Here is a 26746-nt window from a genome sequence, read left to right on the forward strand (position 1 = left end):
GCTGGACATGCTACTTGCAACACTAGGATATGAGTAGGGCCCCTAGTTCTACTCAAGTGCAAGAGGTTTATGCACATGGACACTGCCATACTGGATGAGACCCACAGTCCATCTAGTCCAGCCTCCTCTCTCTGACAGAGGCAAGTGCCAGATGTGTCAGAAGAAGGTACAAGAACCTTGCAATAGGCAGATGTGGGATAATCTGCTCCCAAGATAGGTCTCACCTCTATTGTTATTTTATTTTTTTAATATAAGATGGCTGCTGCTCCATTATTTGTGCAGCCCAGGATCTAGTGTAAGCTCATAAAGGTGCATGCACACACATGCACTTCTCCAAACACAGCTGTTTCTGTGTTACTCCCAGGGCCGGATTCCGACATTCTCAGGCTCTAAGCTATGTCAAGTGTAAGAGGCACCATACAATAATTTTTTAATTATTATTATTTTCACAGAAAGGACATTGAAGATATAAACATGAAAGCTTTATATTTGCATATATACAAAGGTGAAGTTGTAAAAATAGAATAATAATCTAACTAAACCACACCTTGCAATATGCCTGTCTGCATTACAAAATAGTTTCAAATTAATTTATTTTGTCTATGATTTCTTAATTAGTAGATATGAAAAGTTTATATCTACAGCAACACAAAAGCAGTTACAGTTACACAAACCAGCTTACTTAAGGAAGCAGTACATTATATTAATTTATATATAATGTACTGTTTGTACATTATATTAATTTTAACACTGACATTTAAAACATTTTCTTTTGTGATTTTTGGAGAGCAAACTCATTGATGATGTCCTTAAATGATAAGCTGCGGAGTTTGTGACTTTCGATGCACAGACTGCTTAGGGCAGATAGCTTTTCTTGCAGCATTTTCTAGGCAGACATCTCTCTTAGTGTTTGCTTCTCTATCCTCTGTCTCCCCCAGGACCATTAATTAATCTTGAGTGAACACCTCGGACACACTGCTATATATGTGCAAGAAAAAGAATTTACCAGAAAAAAACACTGGTAATCTCTAGATAGACATTGAGAAAGTGAGAAAAGCTAGTCTATATTCAAACAAATATAATGAATATTATAGGCTTTAATAGCCTATAAATCATATATGCACATAGTTTGAAATAACTTGCTCACCAAGTACTCAGAATATTTTGATATACACCTCTATCCCGATATAACACGACCCGATATAACACTAATTCGGATATAACGCAGTAAAGCAGCGCTCTTGGAGGGCAGGGCTGACCAATCCGGCGGATCAAAGCAAGTTCGATATAATGCGGTTTCACCTATAACATGGTAAGATTTTTTGGCTCCTGAGAACAGTGTTATATCAGGGTAGAGGTCAGGGCCGGTGCAATCCATCAGGCGACCTCGGCGGTCGCCTAGGGCACTAGCATTTGGGGGGCGGGGTGTTTCGGGTCCTACGGCGGCGACCATGGCGGCCGGATCATTGGCTGCCACGGTTGTCGGCAGCATTTAGGCGGAGGGACCTGGGGCAGGGGGGCACGGGGAGGGCCGCCTGCAGCAAGTTAGGGGAACTGCTCCCCGCCCCATCTCACCTCTGCTCCGCTTCCTCCCCTGAGCACGCTGCCCCGCTCAGCTGATTGGTGCCGCAAGCCTGGGAGGCAGGAGAAGTGGAGCTGTGATGGTGTGCTCAGAGAGGAGGCGGAGCAGAGGTGAGGTGGGGAGGGGGCAGAGAGCTGCCACAGGGCTTGGGGGGGAGGGGCGGGGGCAAGGTGGAAGTTTCGCCTAGGGCATGAAACATCCTTGCACCCACCCTGGTAGAGGTGTATATGTATATCTTCCTTCACTTCTCTCAAAACCCTCTATTTATCCTTTTGTCAGCGCACTCTGATATTTACTATGAAGTTTCCCGAAACTGACGGAGGGAAGCCAACACAAATTTATCCTCTTCAAGATCCATTTAACCCAAGTCCATAAGACGATCATCTGCAAACTCAATCATGTGAAGCACGGATAGCGCATGAAGCAGAACGCGGTGTGCACACTAAAATACACAATTGTACGTACGTACAGATCAAAAGAAAAAGGACACACTAACATTTAAGAAAATGAAGAAAAACAGGAGCGAAGGCACTAAACGACTGAGCGTGCCGGACCATAAAGAAAAGATGGTGGCCTTCTGGCTATTACCAGCCAAGGGGGACACTATACATGACATCTGTCCTAGGACGAGTCCCATACAAGTATGAGCTTGGCAGGATTGCTTCGTGACACTGCTGTCTCAGACCTCACATTTTTCCCTGATTTTATCACAATGAGATTATTTATTTAAATATGAAGGCATGGTCAGAATTTTACCAGTAGTAGCTCGCCAACAAAACGCTGCTTTAGGACAGGGGTTCTTAACGTTTTTCTCTCTGAGGCACCTTTTGACCATGCTATAAAAATGCCAGGGCCCAGCAGGGGCAGGGGAACCTCAGGGCAGGGGCCTTGGGCATAGGCAGAGGTTGACTTCTATTTTGGGGGAGCAGAGGTCAGTGGGGCTCGAGCCAGCTCTGCAAAGTGGGGTCCAGAGAGGGAACGCAACCTCCACCCCGACAGGCCACGTAGCCTGTCTGGGTTGGGAGGGGGGAATGCAAGCAAACTTATAACTCAAAAGTTAGGGCTTAGCTCAAAAAATTTGAAAACACTTTAGGGTGCAGGAAGGGGGCTGTGTGCAGGCAGGGAGTAGCTCAGGGTGCAGGGAGAGTGGTAGCTAGGGGCTATGTGTTGGCAGGGAGTAGCTCAGGGTGCAGGGACGGTGTAGCTCAGGGTTTAGGGAGAGGGGTATAAGGGCTGTGTACTGGGAGGACTCCCCTGTGGTCCCTGTTCCCAGAGGGCTTTGCCAGCCATGGAGCCGAGTCTCCCCACCCAGGGGGCTCTTACGGCTGCCTCTGCGGGAGCAAAGGGGGCTGGGTACTGAGGAGCAGCTTCAACCTCGGGCACCAGCAGGAGAGGAGGGAACGCTGCAGCTGCCTGCTCCATGGCACCAGCCAGAGCAGCAGCTGCCCCACATTGCCTGGCTCTGGCTTCCTGCCTCTGACCTGGCCAGCAGATGGGGAGAGGAGATTGTGGAGGGGAGGTGTGGAGCTGCCCCTGGGAGGGACTGTTGTGCTCTTGTGCTGCAGTTTGGGGATGCGGGGGGGCAATGCCCTCCACGTCCTCAACTCTGCCCATGGGCTCAGGGCTTCAGCCCTGTAGGGGGTGCCGGGGATTGGGGCTTCAGCCCCATGCCTCCCAACTTCAGCCGCCTCCCATGGGGGAGGCACTGGAGATTGGGGCTTCAGACGCAGGGCCCTGCAGCCCCCTTGAAAGGGCTCACGGACCCCCGGGGGCAACAGACCCCCGGTTGAGAACCGCTGCCTTAGGATACTGGTAAGACTTACTCATAGAGACACTAATTTGATACGTGCAATTGTTTTTTTCTTCAACCCTCTCAATAATGAACAATTACTTAAGGGTGGGGTAAGGGTATTTGTGTAGCCAGATGTGTCACATTTGAATGAAAATGTCTATATTTAGAGAGATTCTCCTTTATTTATCAACCGATTCTGATAAATTTTGAAATGGAGTCAGTTTTTTTTCTTTTTTAGAGCCCCTCATATTGCAAGGCCCTAAAATGTAGCTTAGTTAGGCATGGAGGTGGAAAGACAAACTAGGCAAAACTGTGCAAGAGGCAGCATTTACTTTCTGCACTCGCTGAGTGAGCCAGCTTGAGTACATGCTCTGGAGCATTAATTTCCCTGCTAAACTACTTGCTTAGGCCTCCATATTATTAGTCGATATTTATATTGCAGTAGCACCTTGAGGCTCCAATTAGGATTAGGGTCCCATTTGGTTGGCTGCTTTGTCAAGTAAATTCTCCTAACACTAAAAATATTAATATCTTGCTGCACTTTCCGTACCTTTGCTACACGGCCCGTCACATTTTTTACATTTCCGAACACCATTTTCTTCCACTTCATAGGTATCGATATTACAGGAGCGAACACACGAGCCGTGGTCTGTCACCACATAGTTATCTGCAAAGACAGGAAGGGAAATGCAATGTGGACAATGAAACAAAGGAGAGATGCTTTGGGATTTGTATTTATGCTGTAAACAGGCATTTAATTGATACAAAATGCTGAAGTGCCATTTAACTTTTGAATAGAAAAGGGATGAATTAAAACACCCTAATATTGTGTACTTAGAGCTTGCTATGTTCAAAGCACTAACTAACCAAATTACAGACATTAACAAATTAATCCTCACAATATCCTGGAGGGCTGGGATGGATAACTATTATTATCATCATATTAGTTGAGACTGAAAGTTGGCCTTTCTTAAAGCCAAATAGCGAATCACTAGTGTAAGCAGGAGTAGAGCTCAACACCTCCCGATTCCCAACCCCATCCTCAGTCTTTATAATATACCACCATCTTTATAATAGGCTATGGTGACCTTCAGATACAGGTCCTAATTCTGTGACTCGGGTCCTTCTCTACCTTTAAATAAATGTTCTTAAAAGACCATGGACAGGGAATAGAGAGAGAAAAAAAACACAACAGACATACACACTGCAACGAATACAGGAGCTAAAAAGAACCCATATGCTTTGTGATGTGATACCACAGGTGTTAAAAACAGTAGATTTCTGTAAGACCCCACTAAGAACCTTTATTTATGGGCTTTATAACGCTTTATTTATGGGCTTGCCCCTGTGCCATTGGAGTCAGTTGGACTTTTGCCACTGACTTCAATGGGACCGTGATCAGGTCTTATAAGAGTTTGATGGATTTTATAAAGTATTTCTTTTTGGCATTCACCAGTAAAGACTAAGCTAAAATCTTCAAAATTAAAAGAAAAACAACCCTGAAAAACCAGTAAAAATAATGGATACAAAAATTTTAAGCTGTTTGTATTTTATCAGCTACATCTCATTTCTGATTTTCTGCGACTGGTTTCCATAGCAAAAGCAGCTGAGGAGAGTGAAGAAATTCCTTGACCTAAAGGGGGGCACTAAGTTGAGGGGTCCTGAACTGGGTGGGAGAGAACCAATATCAACCTCTGCCCGCCACCTCCTTGACCCTCTATTTTCCCTGGTCTGACCAGATTGCAGGCTTAAGTGAGCTTACGTGGACATTCTTTCACGCAAGTGGCTCCAAAGCTGTATTTTCCATCTGGGTTGACATCCATCTGATAGGTGGTCGGGTTGTACAGCACTAACGGTGGACAAGTATCCTTGCACATTGCTTCATCGCGAAACTTGCGGCATGCCTGCCATTGAACAATGTGACAATGGTGCAAAGTAAATGACTGTTTATTTTTACAGCAAAAAGGAAGATACAATAAATGTATAATTCCTGTTTTATAAGGCTACTACTGCCAGATCTAGCAGGTTTTAGCACTAATTGAGGCACAGAGAACTTTCCAGGATTGGGCTCTTGTGCTATTGAGGTGAAAGAGTCCAAGGGCAAAGGGCAATCTTGTCTGACATTTACAAAAATAGAGTACGGGAGTTCTTAATCTTCATGGACTCATGCAAATAACTTCTACATTACAAAGTCCTTACAAACTCAGGCTCCAACACTGGACCAGATCCTTGAGAGGTGGACCGTTCTACTTGTATGGAGTGCCCATGGGTTCCACCTAGAAACAGGGTTCTGCCTGCATGTATTGGATAGCAACAACAGAGCTAAGAAATCAGAAACCAGATCAAGATAAATGGCTGTTTTCTTTACTGGCAACTTTTTAATAATATTAATGAAATAAAGTCCCTGCAGTCAATTACTGTCCTAGACAGTTAAATATTAAAGTAATGCCATTAGGCTTGGCTACAGGTGATGAGTAATTTAATGGGCATTTATGAAGTGCAAGTCATTTCTACAAAGCTAATTCTACAGTCAAGTTGACAATCTTTCTTCCTCCTTCGGTTCTTCCCTAGGTTTTCTGAGAATTAACGTTCCCTTCCATGGATCAATAAGAACATAATTAATGTGATTTGCTTACATCTTTAATGGACACACAAATATATCCAAACAAACAAAGGTAAACTGGACCGTTTCCACAGAAGTTGCTTGAATTCCACTTAATTTAGTGTTAAGCCCAAACTAAATAGAATCACGTGTTTTAAAAGGGGGACAGGTTCACAAAACAAATCAATGGAAACATTGCAACAGTTAAAAAAAAAAAGCCAACAACTAATGTAAACAGGTTTTTCTGGATTCCAACCCTATGAGCGCTGTGAACCGTAGCAGAGTTGTTCTAGTAAATGAAAGACAGAAAAAGGAAATTGCATAATCTATCCTCATGGTCTAAACTAAATGAAATGCAAAAAGGGTATTAAAAACTATGAAAAATAATTTTCAGTTTTTACATTCTTTGTTTTAAAATTCTAAGCTGTTGTTGCCAAGTGTAAGAAATACATGGGCCAGGTCATCAGCTGGTGTAGACTGGCACAGCTACACTGAAGTGGAGCTATACTGATTTACACCGGTGGAGAATCTGTCCCGTACATATTTTAATAAAATATTTTGTGACTGTATCACTTTCAAGGGTCCTAAGATTAAAAAAAAATTACAGTGCATTCAGCCCAAAGCTTGGCTGCTGCTGTTGAACTTTAAACATGTTGCTGTAGTATTACCAGGCAGTCACTCTCGCGAGGCCCTGTACACCCAGCGGCACACTGGTTATGACAACAGTCACTGGGCACCCTTCCTCTGCATCGGCCTGAACACTGCTGGGCACAGATGACTTTTGTTACTGAAAGACAGAAAAAAAATGAATTAAAATGCATATTTGCTAAACCAAGATTGACAAGTAAGAAGAAAACTCCAGATAAAGAACACATAGGTAGAGCCTCTCACGAGACACCAGTTTCAACTCTCATCATTAAGCAAAATTTGTGGGATGGAGAGGCCAGAAGGGAGTTTCTGAGCTTTTCCTCACCAATGTATTAGAGCCAAATTCAACTCTCAGTTACCCTGCAGTAAGGCATCAATTCTGCAAGGCACTGAACACTCTGGCCCTGATCCAGAAAAGCACAGTTAAGCAAAGTTAAGGATAGGCTTACATGCTTTGTGGGAAAGGCGCCAGTGCTTAGCACCTTGCTAAATCAGGAATAACTTCATTGGCATCAGTGGATTCACTTCCAATTTACAATGGCATCAGACAGCAGAATCTAACCTTCGTAGCTAATAGTTTTACTGAGATAATAAAATATCAGTTGGTGCTACCCAGGGCCGCCCCCGGGGGGGAAGGGGGCAAGTAGGGCAATTTGCCCCAGGCCCTGGGCCCCGACGAGAATATCGGAGGCTCCCCCCCAGCCCCGCCCCCCCTGGACAGAGCTAAAGCGGCACGGCTCAGGCGGGTCCTGAGCTCCTCCCACTCAGAGCCACATGGTAAGGCCGCTGCAGCGCTGTCCAGGGTCGCTCCTGGACGGGGCGTGCTGAGGCTCCGGGAGACAGGGGGTGGCAGGGGTAAGCAGCATGGCAGGGGGCCTGGGGGGTTGAATAAAGGGCAGGGAGTCCCAGGGACAGTCAGGGGACAGGGAGGGGGCAGAGGTTCGGGGGCGGTCAGGGGATGGGGAACAGGGGTTGGATCGTGGGCATTCCGGGGGTCTGTCAGGACAAGGCGGGGGTGGTGAATAGGGGTTGGGGGACAGGGAGCAGGGGTTCATGGGGGTGTGGGGTCCCGGGGTGGTGGCGGGGGGAGTTTCGGGGGGCGCTCAGGGGACAAGTCTGGGGGCAGGAAGTGGGTGGGAATCAGATAGGAGGCAGGGCCAGGCTGTTTGAGGAGGCACAGCCTTCCCTACCCTAAAGCTCTTTCAGCAGTTTGAGGCTTGCAGACAGCTATTTAACACAAAGAGCCAAGCTGTTATCTTTTCCCTTAGGGCTACCATCCCTTTCACGTCTCAAATGCCAAATTATATCTACATTTAATTTCAGTGCCATAGGGAAGTTCATGTCAGGGGAGGGTAGCTTCATTAAAATTAGCCACTTTAGATTAACATTGATAGAGCCAAGAGAGCCATGGGGGAGGAATCACATGAGAAGAGCAATATCCTACACCACCAACCTCCTTCCCAACCCTACCAAGGGAGACCTCCCTCCCCTGCATTCCCCGAGGCTCCAGAGGGGTGAATTCACTACTTCTCAAACTTTTGTACTGGTGATCCCTTTCACATAGCAAACCTCTGAGGCCCCCACCCTCCTTTATAAATGAAAAACACTTTTTCACATGCATGTGCTATTTTGAGCATTTCAGTTTTCACAACATAGGCTCATCCCAGATTCTGGAACAAGCTCAAATACTCAGTTTGTGGAGTATGTACATAAGCTATACTAAAGACAAACCCACAGTAACCGTCTCCAGTTTGTGAAGGACCCCATGGAGCCAGTCTATAGGAAACAGATAAATTCATGGAGGTTAAGTCCATTAATGGCTATTAGCCAGGATAGGTAAGGAATGGTGTCCCTAGCCTTTGTTTGTCAGAGTGTGGAGATGGATGGCAGGAGAGAGATCACTTGATCATTACCTGTTAGGTTCACTCCCTCTGGGGCACTTGGCATTGGCCACTGTCGGTAGACAGGATACTGGGCTGGATAGACCTTTGGTCTGACCCAGTATGGCCGTTCTTATGTTCTAAGCTAAATGAACCCAAAGTTATGGAGACAGATATGAGTCAAGGAAGCGAGCAGAGTACCAGAAACCTGGAAAAATTTCTGACTGGATGGGCTCAGGCGTTTGGTCACAAGCTGAGGTGGTTCAAAAGTTTTGGATTTTTTTTAAGGAGATTTTTTTTATTATTTCTTTAAACAATCAAACACAGCAAGCAGCAAATACTTGGCCACACACTTCTTAAACCCCAAACCATGTTCAGATTTTGGCAGACTAATTTCAGCTTTTTAATTTAAAAAAACCACAACAAATTTTGAAGAAAAGCAGACACTGTCCATGATTTGTTCTGCTTTTAAAAAAACCCTAGTTTTCAATCCAAAAAAAGTTTTGACGGAAAATGTGTGTCCAACCCTTTTAATGAGCTTCAGTGCCTTTTAGCACTAGCTGATGCTGAAAACCAGTGATACCTTGTAAAGGTGACTTGAAAAGAAGTTCTCTCAAAACTGGGTTTGTGCTAAATCAGGGGTTGGCAACCTTTCAGCAGTGGTGTGCCGAGTCTTCATTTAGTCACTCTAATTTAAGGTTTTGCGTGCCAGTAATACATTTTAACCTTTTTAGAAGGTCTCTTTCTAGAAGTCTATAATATATAACTAAACTATTGTTGTATGTAAAGTATATAAGGTTTTTAAAGTGTTTAAGAAGCTTCATTTAAAATTAAATTAAAATGCAGAGCCCCCGGACCGGAGGCCAGAACCCGGGCAGCGTGAGTGCCACTGAAAATCAGCTCGCGTGCCGTCTTTGGCACCCATGCCATAGGTTGCCTACCCCTGTGCTAAATGTTTATTTTTCCCAGGGCCGCTTGGGGTGTGGGGGGGCAGACAAGTGGGGCAATTTGCCCTGGGCCCCGCAGGGTCCCCCATGAGAATATAGTATTCTATAGTATTGCAACTTTTTTTAATGGAAGGGGCCCCTGAAATTGCTTTGCCCCAGGCCCCCTGAATCCTCTGGGTGGCCCTGGTGCTACCTTTGAGATATCAACTTGGTGGGAAGACCAGCTTTATATTAACAGTACATACTCTTTGTGTCATTAAGGTTCCTGTTAAGTCAGGGGTGGCCAATAATTTTCACAGGGGGTCCACTCCACAGGGTGTAAGTTGTCACAGGCTGCACATTTCTACTATATTAATGGAGGTGTGTGGGGTCAGGGAGGGAGTTTGGGTGCAGGAGGGAGCTCTGGGCTGGGGCAGGGGATTAGGGTGCAGGAGAGGGTACAGGATCTGGGAGGGAGTTGCAGGAGGGAGTTCCAGGCTGGTGAAGAGTGTTGGAGTGCAGAGAGATTGTGGGCTCTGGGAGGGAGTTTTGTGCAGGAGGGGGCTCCGGTCTGGGGCAGTGGATTGGGGTGCAGCGTCTGGGAGGGACTTTGGGTGCAGGAGGGGGTTCTGACCGGGGGAAGCGGCTCCCGGCTAGTGACACAGCAGGGCTCAGGCAGGCTGCCTGCCTGCACACTGTGGTCCCACGCTGCTTCTAGAAGCAATGGGTCTCTATGCACTGCCCGTGCTCACAAGCACCAGCCCCAGAGCTCCCATTGGCCGGTTTCTGGGCAATGAGAGCTGTGAGGATGGTGCTGGGTGCGGGGGCAGCGCACGGAGCCGCTTCCCCCCCACCAGGGGCGCACAGAGACTTGCCAGCAGCAGCCGGCTGCTTCCGGGAACATCGTGGGGTCACGGTAGGCAGGCTGCCTGCCTGAGCCCTGCTGTGCTGCGGCACTTTTAGTGGCCCGGACTCGGAGATCGCGAGGGGGCAGAGGAGGCCAGACAGAAATGTTAGTCATGGCGGGCCAGACAGAAATGTTAGATGGGCCGAATCTGGCCCACGGGCCGTATTTTGCCCACCCTGTGATAAGTATACTAAACACATTCCTGATGTTGGGAGAGGAACACTTCTCCCGCAAATTATTTCATATGCCTTCTACGCTTTTTTTTAAACTTCAATACTTGGGCTAAGTTTTCCTCTCTGTTATGCAGCTCACCAACATAACCAAGAGGAAAATTTTGGACCAGAAGCTGTTTCTAATACTAAAGCAATCACCTGCGACAATTTTTTAGTATCAAAATCATCTGGACTAGAATAGTGAAAAAAAAATCACTCATTGACTAATGTGGGTTTGCACCACTGCCCTGGGAAGGACAGAACCAGAACCGCTCAACTATGCATCCTTCATGGTGAACTGATTTTCCTTAGATTCAACAGGGAGGTGCCTGTGCCTTTTGAGCAGGAGGATTTGATTTCTAATGCGCTGAGTGGTCACAGTGTACAGCAGGGGTTCTCAACCTTTTTCTTTCTGAGGCCTGTCCCAACATGCTATAAAAACTCCACAGCCCACCTGTGCCATAATAGCTGGTTTTCTGCATGTAAAAGCCAGGGCCGGCATTAGGGGGTAGAAAGCCGGACAATTGCCTGGGGCCTCATGCCACAGGGTCCCCCGCAGAGCTACACTGCTCAGGCTTTGGCTTCAGCCTTCAGTGGTGGGGCTCAGGGCCCTGGGCTTCAGCCCCAGGTGGTGGGGCTTTGGCTTTCTGCCCTGGGCCCCAGTGAGTCTAATGCTGGCCCTGCTTGGCAGCCTCCCTGAAACCTGCTCCCCCCCACCCCCCTCCAAGGGGCCGCTGACCCCTGGTTGAGAACGACTGGTGTACAGCATGGTGTCAACTATAAAGTTCCCAAATGGGCACAGAGTAGTTAAAATATTTTAAAAATTCTTGTAACTCAGAAATAGTCACACTGCAGTTCAATCACAGTTAACACTTAAATCATCAGAGAATGGCACTGTGCTACAGGGTAATCAGCCAGTATAGGCTTGTTTCTTTCCTCTTCTATTTTTTTGTCTTAATTTGTTATTATTTACTTTTTCTTTCTGTTAAACTTTTGCACCTAAGCTTTATTATTTTGTGATCTCACATTTGTAACCAAATACTACATTTTCAAGGAAACATATTATCTCCAAAATACACATAACTGGTGTAGCAGCAACTCCTCCACACAACCTGAAACAGTGGGATAAAAGACACATTGTTTTACAACAACAGAGTTTTCATATCATTTTTGTAAGCATCAGCAGGGGTGTAAAACAGCTCATCATTCTGAGAACAATTGACAAAAGCTTCCCACTGGAGGTCTATCATGGCAAATGTTTGTGTTTTGTGCAGTATCTTCCACATTTTTTCAAGGATGGACAGAAATACGACATACAAATTTCCCATATATGGGATGCATTTCTGATAGGCCAGATTCATAAAAAGCTCAACAAAATGAGTGTTAATTGCTAAATAAGCCTCATCCTGCAAAGGCATGTGTACATGCTTAACTTTATGCACCCTTGAGTAACCCCATTGAAGTCAATGACTCTACTACTGTATGATTAAGCACATGCATAAATGTTTGCAGGATCAGGATCTAAATTTCTTAAGCCTAAAGGTTAATATTACCTCTGGACACCATGTTAACAGTAGACATGATCCTGCAAGTGCTTTGCATGTAGAACCACTATTTACATCAATGTGTACAGAGTAACTGCAGAATTTATTCCACAATATCCAGCATAGGGTGTTTTATGAGCAGCTGTGAAGGATTGAGGAGTGAAGCCATTAGAGCTGGTTGAAAAGTTTTGAAACTGATGAAAAAATGAGGGGGGGGGGGGAGAAGGAGAATATCTGACCTGATATCTGAATTGTGAGCAAGATGCTCAGATTTAAATACATTTGTAGGGCTGGATTTTGCTGTCACTTATGTAGATTTAAATCAAAAGTAATTCCACTGACCTCAGTGGAATTATGCTAGTGTAAAGCTGGTATGAGAGAAGAATAAGGACCTATAGCATTTCCCTGAATGCAGACTACACATATTATAAAGCAGTGAAATAATAAACTATCAAAAGAAACAAAAAGTATTCAAAGTACATTCCCCATCAGTCTTTATATACTGAAAAGTAAAAATGGCTAGGGAGCAGCTCTGCAGAAAAGGACCTAGGGGTTACAGTGGACGAGAAGCTGGATATGAGTCAACAGTGTGCCCTTGTTGCCAAAAAGGCTAACGGCATTTTGGGCTGTATAAGCAGGGGCATTACCAGCAGATCGAGGGATGTGATCATTCCCCTCTATTCAACATTGGTGAGGCCTCACCTGGATTACTGTGTCCAGTTTTGGGCCCCACACTACAAAAAGGATTTGGAAAATTTGGAAAGAGTCCAGCGGAGGGCAACAAAATTGATTAGGGAGCTGGAGCACATGACTTATGGGGAGAGACTGAGGGAACTAGGAACTTAGTCTGCAGAAGAGAAGAATGAGGGGGGATTTGATAGCTGCTTTCAACTACCTGAAAGGGGGTTCCAAAGAGGATGGATCTAGACTGTTCTCAGTGGTAGCAGACGACAGAACAAGGAGTAATGGTCTCAAGTTGCAGTGGGGAAGGTTTAGGTTGGATATTAGGAAAAACTTTTTCACTAGGAGGGTGGTGAAGCACTGGAATAGGTTATCTAGGGAGGTGGTGGAATCTCCTTCCTTAGAGGTTTTTAAGGTCAGGCTTGACAAAGCCCTTGCTGGGATGATTTAGTTGGGAATTGGCCTTGCTTTGAGCAGGGGGTTGGACTAGATGACCTCCTGAGGTCCCTTCCAACCCTGATATTCTATGATTCTATGAAAAGTAAAATCCTCACAAGATCTTTAAGTGTCTCTAAACATCTTGTGTTTGTTGTTCTCTTGATGCCCATAGTAAGCATACAATGTGTAAAATTACAGGGTAAAGGGTGTTCAGCCTATGAGCGACGGGACTGCGTAAGGATTCTGAAGTGCTCTATAAATAATTAGGACACCTCTCCCATGCTGTGAATCCCCTGGACCATGCACCCTTTAAAGGCCATCACTTCATTTTCTGAAAGTGCTCAGGACTTGCTTTATATGCCTGCAGGGTATACGAGAGTGACTTTTTCTGACTATCTGGTATTCATGTTGGGAGGAATTCTACAAAAGGGGATTTAAAAAACAACAACACAGTAGTGGTGAGTTATTCCCATTCTCAGCCTAAAATATTAGGTAAGGAGTTTGTATGTTAATACACAGTCATTCTACTTGAAACAATAGAAGTGGAGAAAAATTCACATTACAGCTACTTCATTATCCCTTTATAATTACTAAGGCCTATATTTGGGGGAAAAGCTATAGGAGGCAGGAAAAGTGCTTCCAAAACTGAAAGTGTCATGCAAAGACTGAGCATTCATGGAGAAATGTCAGTCCAATACAAATTATTTTGGGGTTTCTGTGCTGTTCACCAGGCCCCGTTTCTCTCCACAAATTTGGCCACTCAATGAGGAGCTGCAATGGCTTTTGTTTGCCATCCAAGAGTGGTGCGTGCATATGCAAAAACATAGTGGAAGTTACTACTGCAAGGATCATTATTAACTATCACTCAGATTCCTGATGGTTGCTAGGGGAGCATATCACCCATGTCTGCGGTGGGCTTATGGGTCCTCAGGGAAGTGGAGGGGAGCATAGTGTTCTCCATAAAACACTGGCCATCACATCAGGACTTGACAGGGACATTATTCAGTGAATAATAAACAAACAAATACCTAAGAGCATTCAGACAAGGATATTTTAAATTAATCTGTGGACTTACATGTCTGGCAGTTCTCTATGCCGGCGCCCCAACAGTGGTCTTCTGTACAATTTGCATGACACTTGGAACCTAAAATGTAAATGTTACATTGATAGTAAAACCTTTATGATGTAACATGCAATTGTTAGATAACACACCAGGGCTGCCAGGAACTGAATCTTAGTCTTTCAGTCACAACATATCCCCCATGTGCCTGTTACTACAGCTACAGGAGAGCTTCTGTGCCGCTCACTGAATGATGAGGATAAAAATAAACATGAAATAGATACCCATTCAGTAAGCACTATCCATGCTGTGTACTGAATGAGGCAGGGGTCCTGTGGAAAAAACAGTATATGATCCTGTAATTAATTGCATCTTAATGCATATGCATATATGGGTGGAGGAGCAGCAGGAAGGGTGGAGTACGAGGGAGATGGAGCAACATCTTAAGTCTGGCATTTCTTAATGTTTGATTGCTTGACTTTAGCATCGTAACTTTCTTCTAACATACTCTTCTTGCATGTGATTCCCTATGTTTTTAAAGAAGCAAATTGAAAAAACAGAAATTCTATCATATGGAACCAGAGTGACCCCAGCATAGGTCATTGGCAGGGCTGGGATATTCAATCCACAGCACATACCTCTACTGTTTGAGCTAATGGTGTAATGAAGTAGGCAGTTATTCTTTATGTAGATCAGCCACTAGAGAAGGAGGAAAGAGACACTTTGCCAGTGGATTTCATAACTATTTTGCTGACAGCAGAGAAATATTGAGACTGGATTCTATTCCAGGCTTTGGAGGGGAGTGTAATTTACTGGTTACAAACCCTTCTTTCCCTGTCCCCACCTGCCTGTCTCTGTCCTTCTCTGCTCCGCTCAATCCCCAACTTTGTCCCTTTCTATTCACATCCACTCTCTCCAACTTCTGTCCCTCTCCACCTCACCACATCCTGTATCAGTCTCCTTCAATTCTTATTCTCCCTGGGCCTCTCTGGGCCTGTTCTGCTCCTCGCCCCCCTGCTCCACTACCTTCTGCTCTTCCCCCTCTACATTTAAGTCAGGTTGCTTCCTCTTACTGCTTCACACTGCCTAGGTTCCAGCAGGGGAGGCATTGAGGGCACAGGAGAGAGAGAGTCTTCTTGCTCTTGGTTTCAGTGCTAGGCACCATAGTGGCTCACAGGACCTGGGAGAAGCACTTGCAAGGAAACTTCTGCTTAGCCCCTGAAGCTCTGGGCTGGAGAATACTCAGGGCTCATCTACACTTACAGTGTTGTAGTGCTTAGTGAAGAAGCTACCTATGGACAGGAGACTTTCTCCCTATGACACTGACAGACTAGCTCAGGTCAGAGACATAGGCCAATTCATTTGTGTGTAAATATGAAAACAGTTAAATGTATTAGTATATATTTAGGCCAATTCACATGTGTGTTAACAGAGACCAAAGGAGATGTTAATTGTATTGCTTTTGCCTATCTATATCATGTTGTTTACTATTACATTACATTAAGCATGCCTGATAATTAAATAACCCTAGATCAAAGTTTGTGTTAATGTAAGAGTGTAGTCAGGTGTTAGAATTTCATGAAAACTAATGGAATGTTACTTATATAGTTTTCACTTATCTATTCCTATTATAATGTAACAGCAGGCATTTAACTAAATAACTCATCAAATGCAAATGAAGAGGAGTGCTAAATTCAAAGCAACTGACCATTGTGTGGGTTCAGATACTTGTCAGATTGTTGTCTGTGAAAAGAAGCTATCAGTACTGATTCAAAGGAAGATCCTTTATCTCTAGACTATTTGGATTCTAACAGGGCAGAATAACTGAACGAGTAGACGGAGACCTCCAGAATTATTCTGGGTAGCCCTAGAAAAGACTTTTGGGAAACTGGCAGATTACTACATCTCTGCTATCATTTTGGATTTACAAACTTTGACTCACCTGTTATTATATTTTACCTGCCTTAAGCTCTCAATAATTCATTCTTTTTTCTTAGCTAATAAACCTATAGTTAGTTTACTATAGAATTGGCTGCCAGCGAGGTCTTTGGTGTAAGATTCTGAGTACCAACTGATCTGGGAGTAAGTGACTGGTCATCTGGGACTGGGAGAAACTTGATGGGGTGTGATTTTTGGTTTATGTGACCATCATCACTAAGTTCAGTTTGTCTGGGTGACAAGCTAGGCTGGAGAGGCTAAGGGGACTGTCTGTAACTCCATGATAAGACTGGTATAGTGATCCAGGCGTTCACGCTTGTTATTGGCTTGGTGAAATCTAGTAACAGAATATACCACCAGTCTGGGGTGTCTGCCCTTGTTTTCTGACAGTCTGCCCCGAGACAGGCACTCACACTTGTGAGCCACTCCAGACAGCATGACAGTTCTGTCACTGTAAGTACTCCACCTCTCCAAGAGCTGGTAGCTGTGTTGACAGGAGAAGCCCTCCCAGCACTGTCTACACCAGGAGTTTGGTCGATATAACTGTGTCACTCAGGGGTACGGATTTTCTACACCCTGGAGAAACATAGTTATAAGTTTGTACTGTAGACCAGGTCTCAGTTACTTTACGGGATGGGACATGCAGAGTCTGGTTGGCACACAGGAGTTGTAAGGAGATGGAGTATGTCCAGTACAGATAATATGGCTGTCATACTATATCAAGCCTCTTCTGAGCATGTGTGAACTGTGATTTTTCAGAGGCTTATAAATAACTTGGCTAAATTTGGATGAATGTTCAGAGGGATGGCAAAAGGCACATTCCTGACATCAGGGCAACCCCCAACCCCCTGACAAATTTCAAATGCCTGCTCCAAAGTATGGAGTTTCTCAACAAAATGGTTGAAATAATTATTTTAATAAAAGCAAAATTACTTACTTTCTCCTAATCTTGTTCTCAGAAGTAGCTCTACCTTTTTAGCTTAAACTTTTCAGCCACATGTATATGTTATTGGACTATTACCTCAGTTAAGAACGTTGTATATAAATCTGAATTAACAAAGCTGATTTTCTGAAGGAAAAATCAGGATTCCATCTTTTTAAAATTGCTTATATAAAATAAATAAAACTAAGAACTTGCCAATTAGCGTTTGCTATTGATACTGTAGATGTGTAGGTAGTCAGTTAGCAGGTAGAATGAGAGCCCTAACTTGAAGAGCATGTGTATCTGCAATCTGAATCTAGAACTGGGCAGAATGGAACATGAAATGAGTACATCATCTCTGGGAACTAAAAAGTGAAAGACTAACTGGCCTCCTCACCTTGAAACTCTGTATGGTTAAAGCTCATGGCCAGTAACATGGATAATAATTTGTCATGTAAATCAATGTTTTTGAATAATACACCACTGACAACGAAACAAAGATGACTGTATTTGCAAACAATTGGCAACATTTACTCTAACCACAGGGTAATTTGTCTCCACAGCTCTGACAAAAGTAGTTCTCAGCACTGAACTATGCAGCACACATACAATTAATGAAAACAAGTAAGCAACTGATTTGTAGAGTTAGTACAGGGATAGTACCTTCCAATCCTTATCCCTCTCCCCTTATTTTTTTATTGTTTTTGTTGTTGCTTTGTTTTGCTTTTTATTTTTGTTTGTTTTCTAATGACAGGTAAAATCCCAGGGACACAGTTATCTTGCATGCTCATTATTTAAAAAGAAAAATGGCTGCCTGAACAGATTAATCTGAAACTCACTACATTTAAGGAGTACACCTTCAACCCTGCTATAACGCGACCCAATATAACACGGGTTCGCGTACAGCCCGGTAGCAGAGGGGCTCCGACGGCGTTTTAAAGGGTCCAGGGCTCAGCTACTGCGGGGAGTCCTGCTGGAGCCCTGCCACTGCTACCCCAGGGCTGCGGCAGCGGGGCTCGCCGGCGATTTAAAGGGCCCGGGCTCCCTGCAGTGGCTGGAGCCCGGAGCTCTTTAAATCACCGCCAGAGTCCTGCCGCTCCTACCCCGATATAAGAGAGTTCAGCTACAACGCGGTAGGGATTTTTGGCTCCCCATGACCGCGATATAGCGGAGTAGAGGTGTATTTCTTTCTAGGACAGTTTTGTCCAGCTAGTAACATGTGGCTCTTTCCAATCCCTCACTGCTAAAATAGCTGAACAAGTACCAATACTTGTCTAATAACTGACTAATTTACTGTTGGACCAAAGGGATTCAAGTTTAAAAGTTAAAGGTTAAAGTTTCCATAGTACTCAGGGCCAAGCTCTGCTGACTTACACCTCCTGCAATCCCATTGTCAACAGTGTGTGTGCATGCTAGTGCTTAGTCAATTACTCAACTGAAGTAGATCAGAAAATACACATTGTGCCAATCTGTAGTGCCAAAAATGTCCAAGAATTAAAAACAAACTCTTTTCTCCCCACTTAAAATTTTGTGAGCTGAATTTAGATCTTACAAAAGGATTAACAGTACTGGCTTGGGTCAGAATTAAGCATGAGTACATGTCATGTAAGCTTTCAAATATATACCTACCTCCATGCTGATCTAAAGTATCGCTATTTATCCATTTCCGGTCTTAATTTTGCAAAGATTTCCTAATACTGTCAAAATATGTGTAGAGTTCATGATATTCACAAATAGGAATTAGGGCCTCAACCCAGCAACGCATTTAAGCACCTTGGGAGTACACACGTGCTTAAATTTAAGCATACGCTTAAGAGCTTTGCTGAATCAGGGCCTTGCGCTGTAAATTTAAAATAATTGGAAAGAAAATATGTATGCATGATATTGATGTGTGTCGTTTTCATGGAAGCCGCACACATTTAAGGCCCAACCCAAAGCCCACTAATATCAATGGGAGCCAATCCACTGGCTTCGGTGTGCTTTGGATCAGTCTCTTAGGTCCAAATCTTGGTCCTAGTAAATTCAATAACAAAATATAATTGATTTCTGTGTGAGTAGGATTTGAAGTCAATGCATTTACATAAAAGTGTTTGCAGAAATGGGGCTCTATAATGCAATAAGTAGGCTGATGGTACTGCTGTGTGTAATGGAGTGACTACTGTTTTGTTAAATGTATACTTACAATTAGCCAGATTATTCTGATATTCCAAGTGTATTACAGGTTTTTTGTTCAAATCAATAATGTCGTCCCACAGAACTGTGTCCATGTTGCACAGTTGTGGATTGTTGCTAATTTTAACTCCTCCATTAAGAATTTCTGCAAAACAGGACAAAAAGGAAGCAATTGCATTATCGCTCTCTTTCTTCCCTCATGAAAAGGAGATAAACACACTCATCAGATGCCATGTTAATGGAAACGGACAATCTACAATATATTATTGAAAGAAGGCACATAACTAACTGTCGAATAAGGGCCCAGTGCTGCAGCCTTTGCACATCCAACCCTCTCCCCCCCAAGTAAAGCCAATGCAAATTATGGATGTGCACAAAATGCAAACAGGGTGTCCAAATCGGTGTCTCCATTTCTGGGTGCTCAGACTGAAGCACTTTGAGGTTCTCAACACTTTTTGAAAATCAAGCCCCCTCTAAGGCATCTCAAATTGGCACAAAAAACATCTCTGTTTTGGGCCAACACTCATTACTCTGCAATTCTACAGGGCCTAAGCGGATTAACCCCTGGAGGTCCTAGGCCTATGCATTGTAAAACAAGGAACTTTCTCTCACTACCAGTAACCTAGGTAGTTATAAAGTGGGCAGGTATTTGAATAAACTCCATTTAACTTCATTCAGAGTGTCTCATTTGGAACAGGACTCTAAAGGTCAATGCTTCTTAAATGAAGCTTTTCATAAAAATCTGGGAATTTGCTTCAAATAAAGTAACATTTCACAACTACATTGTGTGCCCCACCACTTCACCTGATAACCGTTTCATTGGCAGATTCCTGAGTCCACCGATTTTATTTATATTTGTGTGATAATTGGATAAAATTGCCAGTGCGTAAAAGTTCTCATAAAGCACGTTTCCTCGGATGATCTGGAGATTGTCCAGTGGAATGCTATCCACGTTGTTGAGTGCTATTAACACGTAGCCTGCAACCTCCTGTATGGTCTGAGGAAAATCAGAAGGAACAAAACATTTAGTGTCATTGTGTCAAGCTGTTTCTCTAAGCTGTTTGCTGAGAGGAAAACAAGATTCATTTGAAGAGATTAACCCCTCAGAACTCAGATCAGTGACCCACCCATGCATCTCTGGTAACCCACAGCTCTTTACTTTTTACACACAGGTGAGCTACATTTGATATAATTACTCCTATAATCTCTCTGCATTCAAAAATATTGTAACCTGATAACCAAGCACGAAATGAACTGAGTATTGAAAACACATTATTTCAAAAGCACAAATCTGAGGAAGGATGATCTAGTGCAGGGCTTCTCAAACTTCATTGCACCGCGACCCCCTTCTGACAACAAAAATTACTACATGACCCCAGGAGAGGGGACTGAAGCCTGAGCCCATCCAAGCCCTGCTGCTCCAGGCAGAGGGGCCAAAGCCCAAGCCCCATCATCCTGGGAAGGGGGGGCCCAAAGCAAAGCCCAAGGGCTTCATCTCCAGGCAGGGGGCCTGTAACCTGGGCCCCGCAGCCCAGGGCTGAAGCCAAAGCCTGAGCCTCGGGTGGCGGGGCTCAGGCTTTGGCCTCAGCCAGTCTAACACCAGCCCTGGCAACCCCATTAAAATGGGGTCACTACCCACTTTGGGGTCCCAACCCACAGTTTGAGAACCACTGATCTAGCGTGTAAGGTATCAAACTGGCAGTCAGGAGAGCTGAGTTCTACTCCCAGCTGTTCCACAACCTTCCTGTGCTATCTGGTTGCGCCATGCCAGAAAGCACTTTTTTCAATACATCCACTAATCTGTTTGTGTTCCTTTCTTTTCAATTCCCTCCCAGCAATAGTTCATTCACTTGTGCATGGACATGAGCACGAGACAAGTGTAGTAATGGAAAGTAGTTCATGCATTACTGTCTAGGATTATCCTTGAAGGTCACTCAAAATTATTGTCTGGACAGAACGCAGCTGGCTTACTTGGTGCAGGAACATATTACACAAGTAATGATGGATGGTGATGTTGCATGTTTTGGTTTCTAGTTATTAGGGAGATTACATGTTTTGCCAGGTATCACCAAGGCAGTAGAATGCTCAAGCTAATGATAGGTCATTTTCAGTGAAGAGCCATCAACACTGCAGTTTGCTTCACTGGGCTGACAACCCTCAAATTTGGTTATATTTAGGGCACAGTGCAGAGCTTTTTCATTTCCCTTGGGAGCAAGGGGGGTGGGGGGAAAGGGGAACAGGACTGCAATACTTTTCCCATTTAAAATAATTACTTTTGAGCAGTGGGTGATGAGCATGAGAAAAACTGCTTGCTAGGTGCTGTGAAATCATTGATACAAGGACAGTGTATCCTATGGTAGACTGGTATTTTAGAATTTGATTCTGTGATGTCTCTGACAATCAGTAACTATGTGTTTGAACAGGTTTTACATTTGTCACCACATTTTATATATATCTGACCCTTCACCTTCAAAAACAATTCAATTCCTTAAACAGGTAACTCATCAGACTAGAAAAATATCTCGATTAGCAGTTAACTTCTCTTGAAGTTGTGCACATCTCGCCAATGCACATTGTGTGCTGGATCAGAGCAACATGATTAGCTACACTGACCTTCAGGAATGAAAGATCATGATTGCGTGTCACATATGTGATCTCCAGATTGCCAAGCACCACCTCACAATTGTTATACATCCTTTGCAGGCTGATGAAATGGTCCTCCATGTTCCCCAGCTGGGTCAGCCTGTTATTTGTTCCTTGGCAAACTGTAGGGAGAAAGAAAGCAGCATGAAACAAAGATGAACATGTACAGAATGGGCAGCTACTGTCCAGCCACCTTTACAAGCATTAAATCAGTATAAGTGAAGTGTAAGCGCAGATTGTCATGAAAAGCGATACCACCTCTCTATTGCGTTTCCCGCTATTTAATAACTGTAATTAGTTAGGAATGTGCAACATTCCTCAGGATTAGAGATAGATCAAAATGAATATCCCTCCATCATCTACTTTTTGTCATGGAAAGAGCCAATGGGCGGCTTCTGATTTTGGGACCCCGATCTAAGCAGCCCCAGGAGTTTTGTACCTGAAACAAAATTAAAATCTATGGTGAATGACCATGGATTTAATGTCATCAAACTCTATTAAAATGGAACCCTGCTTCGAAAGGTGACTAAAAAGGATGGTGTGGATTTTTATGGCATTGAAATTTGCTCCAATTGCCACTGGGGGAGGGTAGGTGGGTTGTCTTTTTCTCTAAACTCCCAATGCTACAAACTTATCAGACTGTGTCCTTCTCATGCATCAGCTTCAGAAAAAAAAATACTGCAATTCAAATTAGGCCCTTGTTTATACCTGTGCAACCTCACAAGGCAATCTAATAATGCTTCACAAACATAATTAAGGGCATAATTTGGCCTAGACAATGTATTACTGATGATGAAGAGGCAATACACTGATGATGATGCAAGTTAAAGACCCAACATTACTTTCAGATCCCAGCTTTATGACTGGAAGTTAGAAAAAAATATTTTTAGTTTTTACTTGTGAATTAAACACATTTGTATTAAATTTACTGAGACATGGAACCCCAAAATGCTATGCCTGTGGTCACTCTTCACATTAGAACACATGAAGTCAGGAATTTAGAGCCATCATGTTCTTCCATTCCACTGAACAGAAGGGAGTGCTGACTATTAGCTGTTCAGGCTTGCTGCTGCCAGCCTCATATTCTGCTCAGCTGAGCCTGACAGAAACCCCATAATGCCTGGTGCATTAGGTAGGGAGCCCTAGGCATTTCCAAACAACTGTGCCCTGTAAGACCATTAAAAGAAATATAGGGCTTCCTTCAGTTCCAGCTCAAAAGTAATAGAAGCTGCAGGCTTATGACTCCATGCCATACCATGGGGGTCAAAGAAGGTCCTGTCCCTCAGAAGAGTCTTTATGGATTGGAGAAAAGGCATATTTTGAATGGCCTGAAGCACCTTTCTGGGCTGCTTTAGGCAAAGCAAGTGACCACCTGACACACGCTCAAAAAGCCAGAGGTGAGAGATACAAGGGTTCACAGTGAGGCCAATGGAACATATTGAGTTTATTGAACCCAATTCTCCACGCAAGCTGACAGGGGTTGTTTTGCAATCAAAGCTGCAGGATTCAGCTTGAGAATCCCAAACAAACTGAGTCCTGCAGGATTCACACAGCTCTAGCCATGATAAACATTAGGATGCCTGATTGATGAGAGAGTTGTACTGACATACTTTTGCCTTGGAGCACAAACGTACTTAATGATGCCTAAGTCTGCATTTTCAGTGGGGAGGCAAGTGGCTCCACACAGAGCGCTGCTGAGGTTATGTACGTTTAGGATGGAGCGACAGAAAAATTAGTACTTGCTTGGCATTCTATTATCCCCTTTTTAGCAAAACTAGTGGAGCTGTCAAAAATTTTCACCAGTGCATTTAATCATAACAAAAGAATGGCAGTTCAAGTGCTTTTGTGTGAAATGCCTTGTTATAACACAGCTCATCTAACTGTTCAATTCAGTATTACATAACAGAACCCTCTCTGACCACTCCCAACCCCCACCCCCCATTCATCCCATCATTCCCCAGGTTATTTTTCCATAGCTAAAATTAAAACATTTCTCCGTGCCACACCAACAAAAGTGAGAGAAATAGAACGGCGCATGAAACAATACACATTCAAACACTGTGAACACTTCGGTGCGAGCCACCTTACAAATGCACATCCATGGTACACCTCTACCCCGATATAATGCGACCTGATATAACATGAATTTGGATATAACGCGGTAAAGCAGCGCTCCGGGGGGAGGGCGCTGCACACTCCGGCGGATCAAAGCAAGTTTGATATAACGTGGTTTAACCTATAACACGGTAAGATTTTTTGACTCTCGAGGATAGTGTTATATCAGCAGGAGCAGGAGCTTCAGCAGGAGCAGGACTGGGCCCTTGTTTTGCACTCAAAAGCTGACGCCAAGTCTTTCAGTGCTACACTGGAAGGATGAGCTTTTTTTGTGCTTAGGGAAACAATACAAGCTAAGGAAACAACCAGGATGTTAGAGCCAGGGATGCAGAAATGACACCAGGACAAGATTCACTCCACAATGGATGTTTTTGTAGTAGAAAGAATAGCCTAATAAAGCAGAGCTAAAAATGAACACATTTTTATTTCTCAGTACAGTGATCACCATTAAGGAGTTATCCTTTATCCCACAGCCAGCACAAAATGATATCAGATACCACACTACTTTGCCTATATGTAAAATAGGTGGCTGGCTCATGTATCACAGCGATAAGTATAGGATAATATGGTGGTATGTGATATTGTTGTGTGGCAACTGTTAGCAAAGGGGATCTTTTTAATAGGGTCCACTATAATTATATAATGTAAGCTTTGTGTCACTGAACTGTTTCAGAGTGGTAGCCGTGTTAGTCTGTAACAGCAAAAACAACTAGGAATCCTTGTGGCACCCAAGAGACTAACAAATTTATTTGGGCATAAGTTTTCATGGGCTAGAACCCACTTCATCAGATGCATGAAGTGAAAAATACAGGAGCAGTTATAAATACATGAAAGGATGGGGGTTGCTTTACCAAGTGTGAAGTCAGTCTAACGAGATATATCGATTAACAGCAGGATACCAAGGGAGGAAAAATAACTTTTGAAGTGGTAAGAGCGTGGCCCATTATAGATAGTGGACAAGAAGGTGTGAGTAACAGTATGGAGAAATTAGTATTGGGGAAATTAAGTTTAGGTTTTGTAATGACCCAACCACTCCCAGTCTTTATTCAGGCCTAATCTGATGGTATCCAGTTTGCAAATTAATTCCAGTTCTGCAGTTTCTCGTTGGAGTCTGTTTTTGAAGTTTTTTTGTTGAAGAATAGCCACTTTCAGGTCTGTTATTGAGTGACCAGAGAGACTGAAGTGTTCTCCTACTGGTTTTTGAATGTTATGATTCCTGATGTCAGATTTGTGTCCATTTATTCTTTTGTGTAGTGTGTGTCGGGTTTGGCCAATGTACACGGCATAGGGGCATTGCTGGCACATGATGGCATATCACATTGGTAGATGTGCAGGTGAATGAGCCCCGGATGGTGTGGCTGATGTGGTTAGGTCCTATGATGGTGTCCCTTGAATAGATATGTGGACAGAGTTGGCAACGGGGTTTGTAGCAGGGTTTGGTTCCTGGGTTGGTGTTTTTGTTGTGTGGTGTGTAGTTGCTGGTGAGTATTTGCTTCAGGTTGGGAGGCTGTCTGTAGGCGAGGACCGGCCTGTCTTCCAAGGTCAGAGAGTGAGGGATCGGCCTTCAGGATAGGTTGTAGATCCTTAATGATGTGCTGGAGAGGTTTTAGTTGGGGGCTGTAGGTGACCGCTACTGGCATTCTGTTACATTCTTTGCTGGGCCTGTCTTGTAGTAGGTGACTTCTTGGTACCCTTCTGGCTCTGTCAATCTGTTTCTTCACTTCACCGGGTGGGTACTACTGTTTTAAGAATGCTTGACAGAGATTCTGTAGGTGTTTGTCTCTGTCTGAGGGATCGAAGCAAATGCGGTTGTATCTTAGAGCTTGGCTGTAGACAGATCGTGTGATGTGGTCTGGATGAAAGCTGGAGGTACGTAGGTAAGTATAGCGGTCAATAGGTTTCCGGTATAGGGTGGTGTTTATGTTACCATCGCTTATTAGCACGGTAGTGTCTAGGAAGTGGACCTCTTGTGTGAACTGGTCCAGGCTGAGGTTGATGGTAGGCTGGAAATCGTTGAAATCTTGGTGGAATTCCTCAAGGGCCTCTTTCCCATGGGTCCAGATGATGACGATGTCATCAATGTGGTGCAAGAAGAGTAGGGGCATAAGGGGACAAGAGCTGAGGAAGCATTGTTCTAAGTCAGCCATAAAAACGTTGGCATACTGAGAGGCCGCTGGCTTGAAGGTATAAATTGTCCCCAAATCTGGAATAGTTGTGGGTGAGGGACAAAGTCACAAAATTCAGCCACTAGGTTTGCCGTGATGATATCGGGGATGCTATTCCTGATGGCTTGTAGTCCATCTTTGTGTGGAATGTTGGTGTAGAGGGCTTCTACATCCATAGCGGCTAGGATGGTGTTTTCTGGAAGATCACCAAAGGATTGTATTCAGAGTAGCAGCCGTGTTAGTCTGTATCCGTAAAAAGAACAGGAGTACTTGTGGCACCTTAGAGGATTGTAGTTTCCTCAGGAAGTCAGTGGTGTCTTGAAGATAGCTAGATAGATATATGTTTAAGGTTACTTACTGTCTTTGAACCACACACACAATTCTCACTGATGTCTACACAGTGTGTGAGAGGATCAAGAGTAGTATGCAGCCCTTTCATATTTGCTTCAGAACTAGATTGTTTCATTGATTGAAAAATCCCTTAATCAAACAAGATATTTCAACTCTGATTTCAAACTT

General features: G+C 43.9%; 1 protein-coding gene across 3 annotated transcripts in view; it reads right to left on the reverse strand.

Annotated features, from left to right (window-relative positions):
• Positions 1 to 26746, reverse strand: part of EGFR (epidermal growth factor receptor) — a 224850-nt gene that overhangs the window by 55763 nt on the left and 142341 nt on the right. For all 3 annotated transcript variants that reach the window (XM_039522515.1, XM_039522513.1, XM_039522514.1), the window contains exons 2-8: positions 21918 to 22069; positions 20109 to 20301; positions 19315 to 19449; positions 14288 to 14356; positions 6645 to 6763; positions 5137 to 5278; positions 3925 to 4041 (exon numbers count right to left, since the gene is read on the reverse strand). In XM_039522515.1, coding sequence (XP_039378449.1) covers positions 3925 to 4041; positions 5137 to 5278; positions 6645 to 6763; positions 14288 to 14356; positions 19315 to 19449; positions 20109 to 20301; positions 21918 to 22028 — 886 coding nt within the window. In that variant the 5' untranslated portion in view covers positions 22029 to 22069. The remainder of the gene's footprint in view (positions 1 to 3924; positions 4042 to 5136; positions 5279 to 6644; positions 6764 to 14287; positions 14357 to 19314; positions 19450 to 20108; positions 20302 to 21917; positions 22070 to 26746) is intronic.

This window comes from Mauremys reevesii, linkage group 2 (assembly GCF_016161935.1).
Source record: "Mauremys reevesii isolate NIE-2019 linkage group 2, ASM1616193v1, whole genome shotgun sequence".
In the NCBI taxonomy this organism is placed as follows: Eukaryota; Metazoa; Chordata; order Testudines; family Geoemydidae; genus Mauremys; species Mauremys reevesii.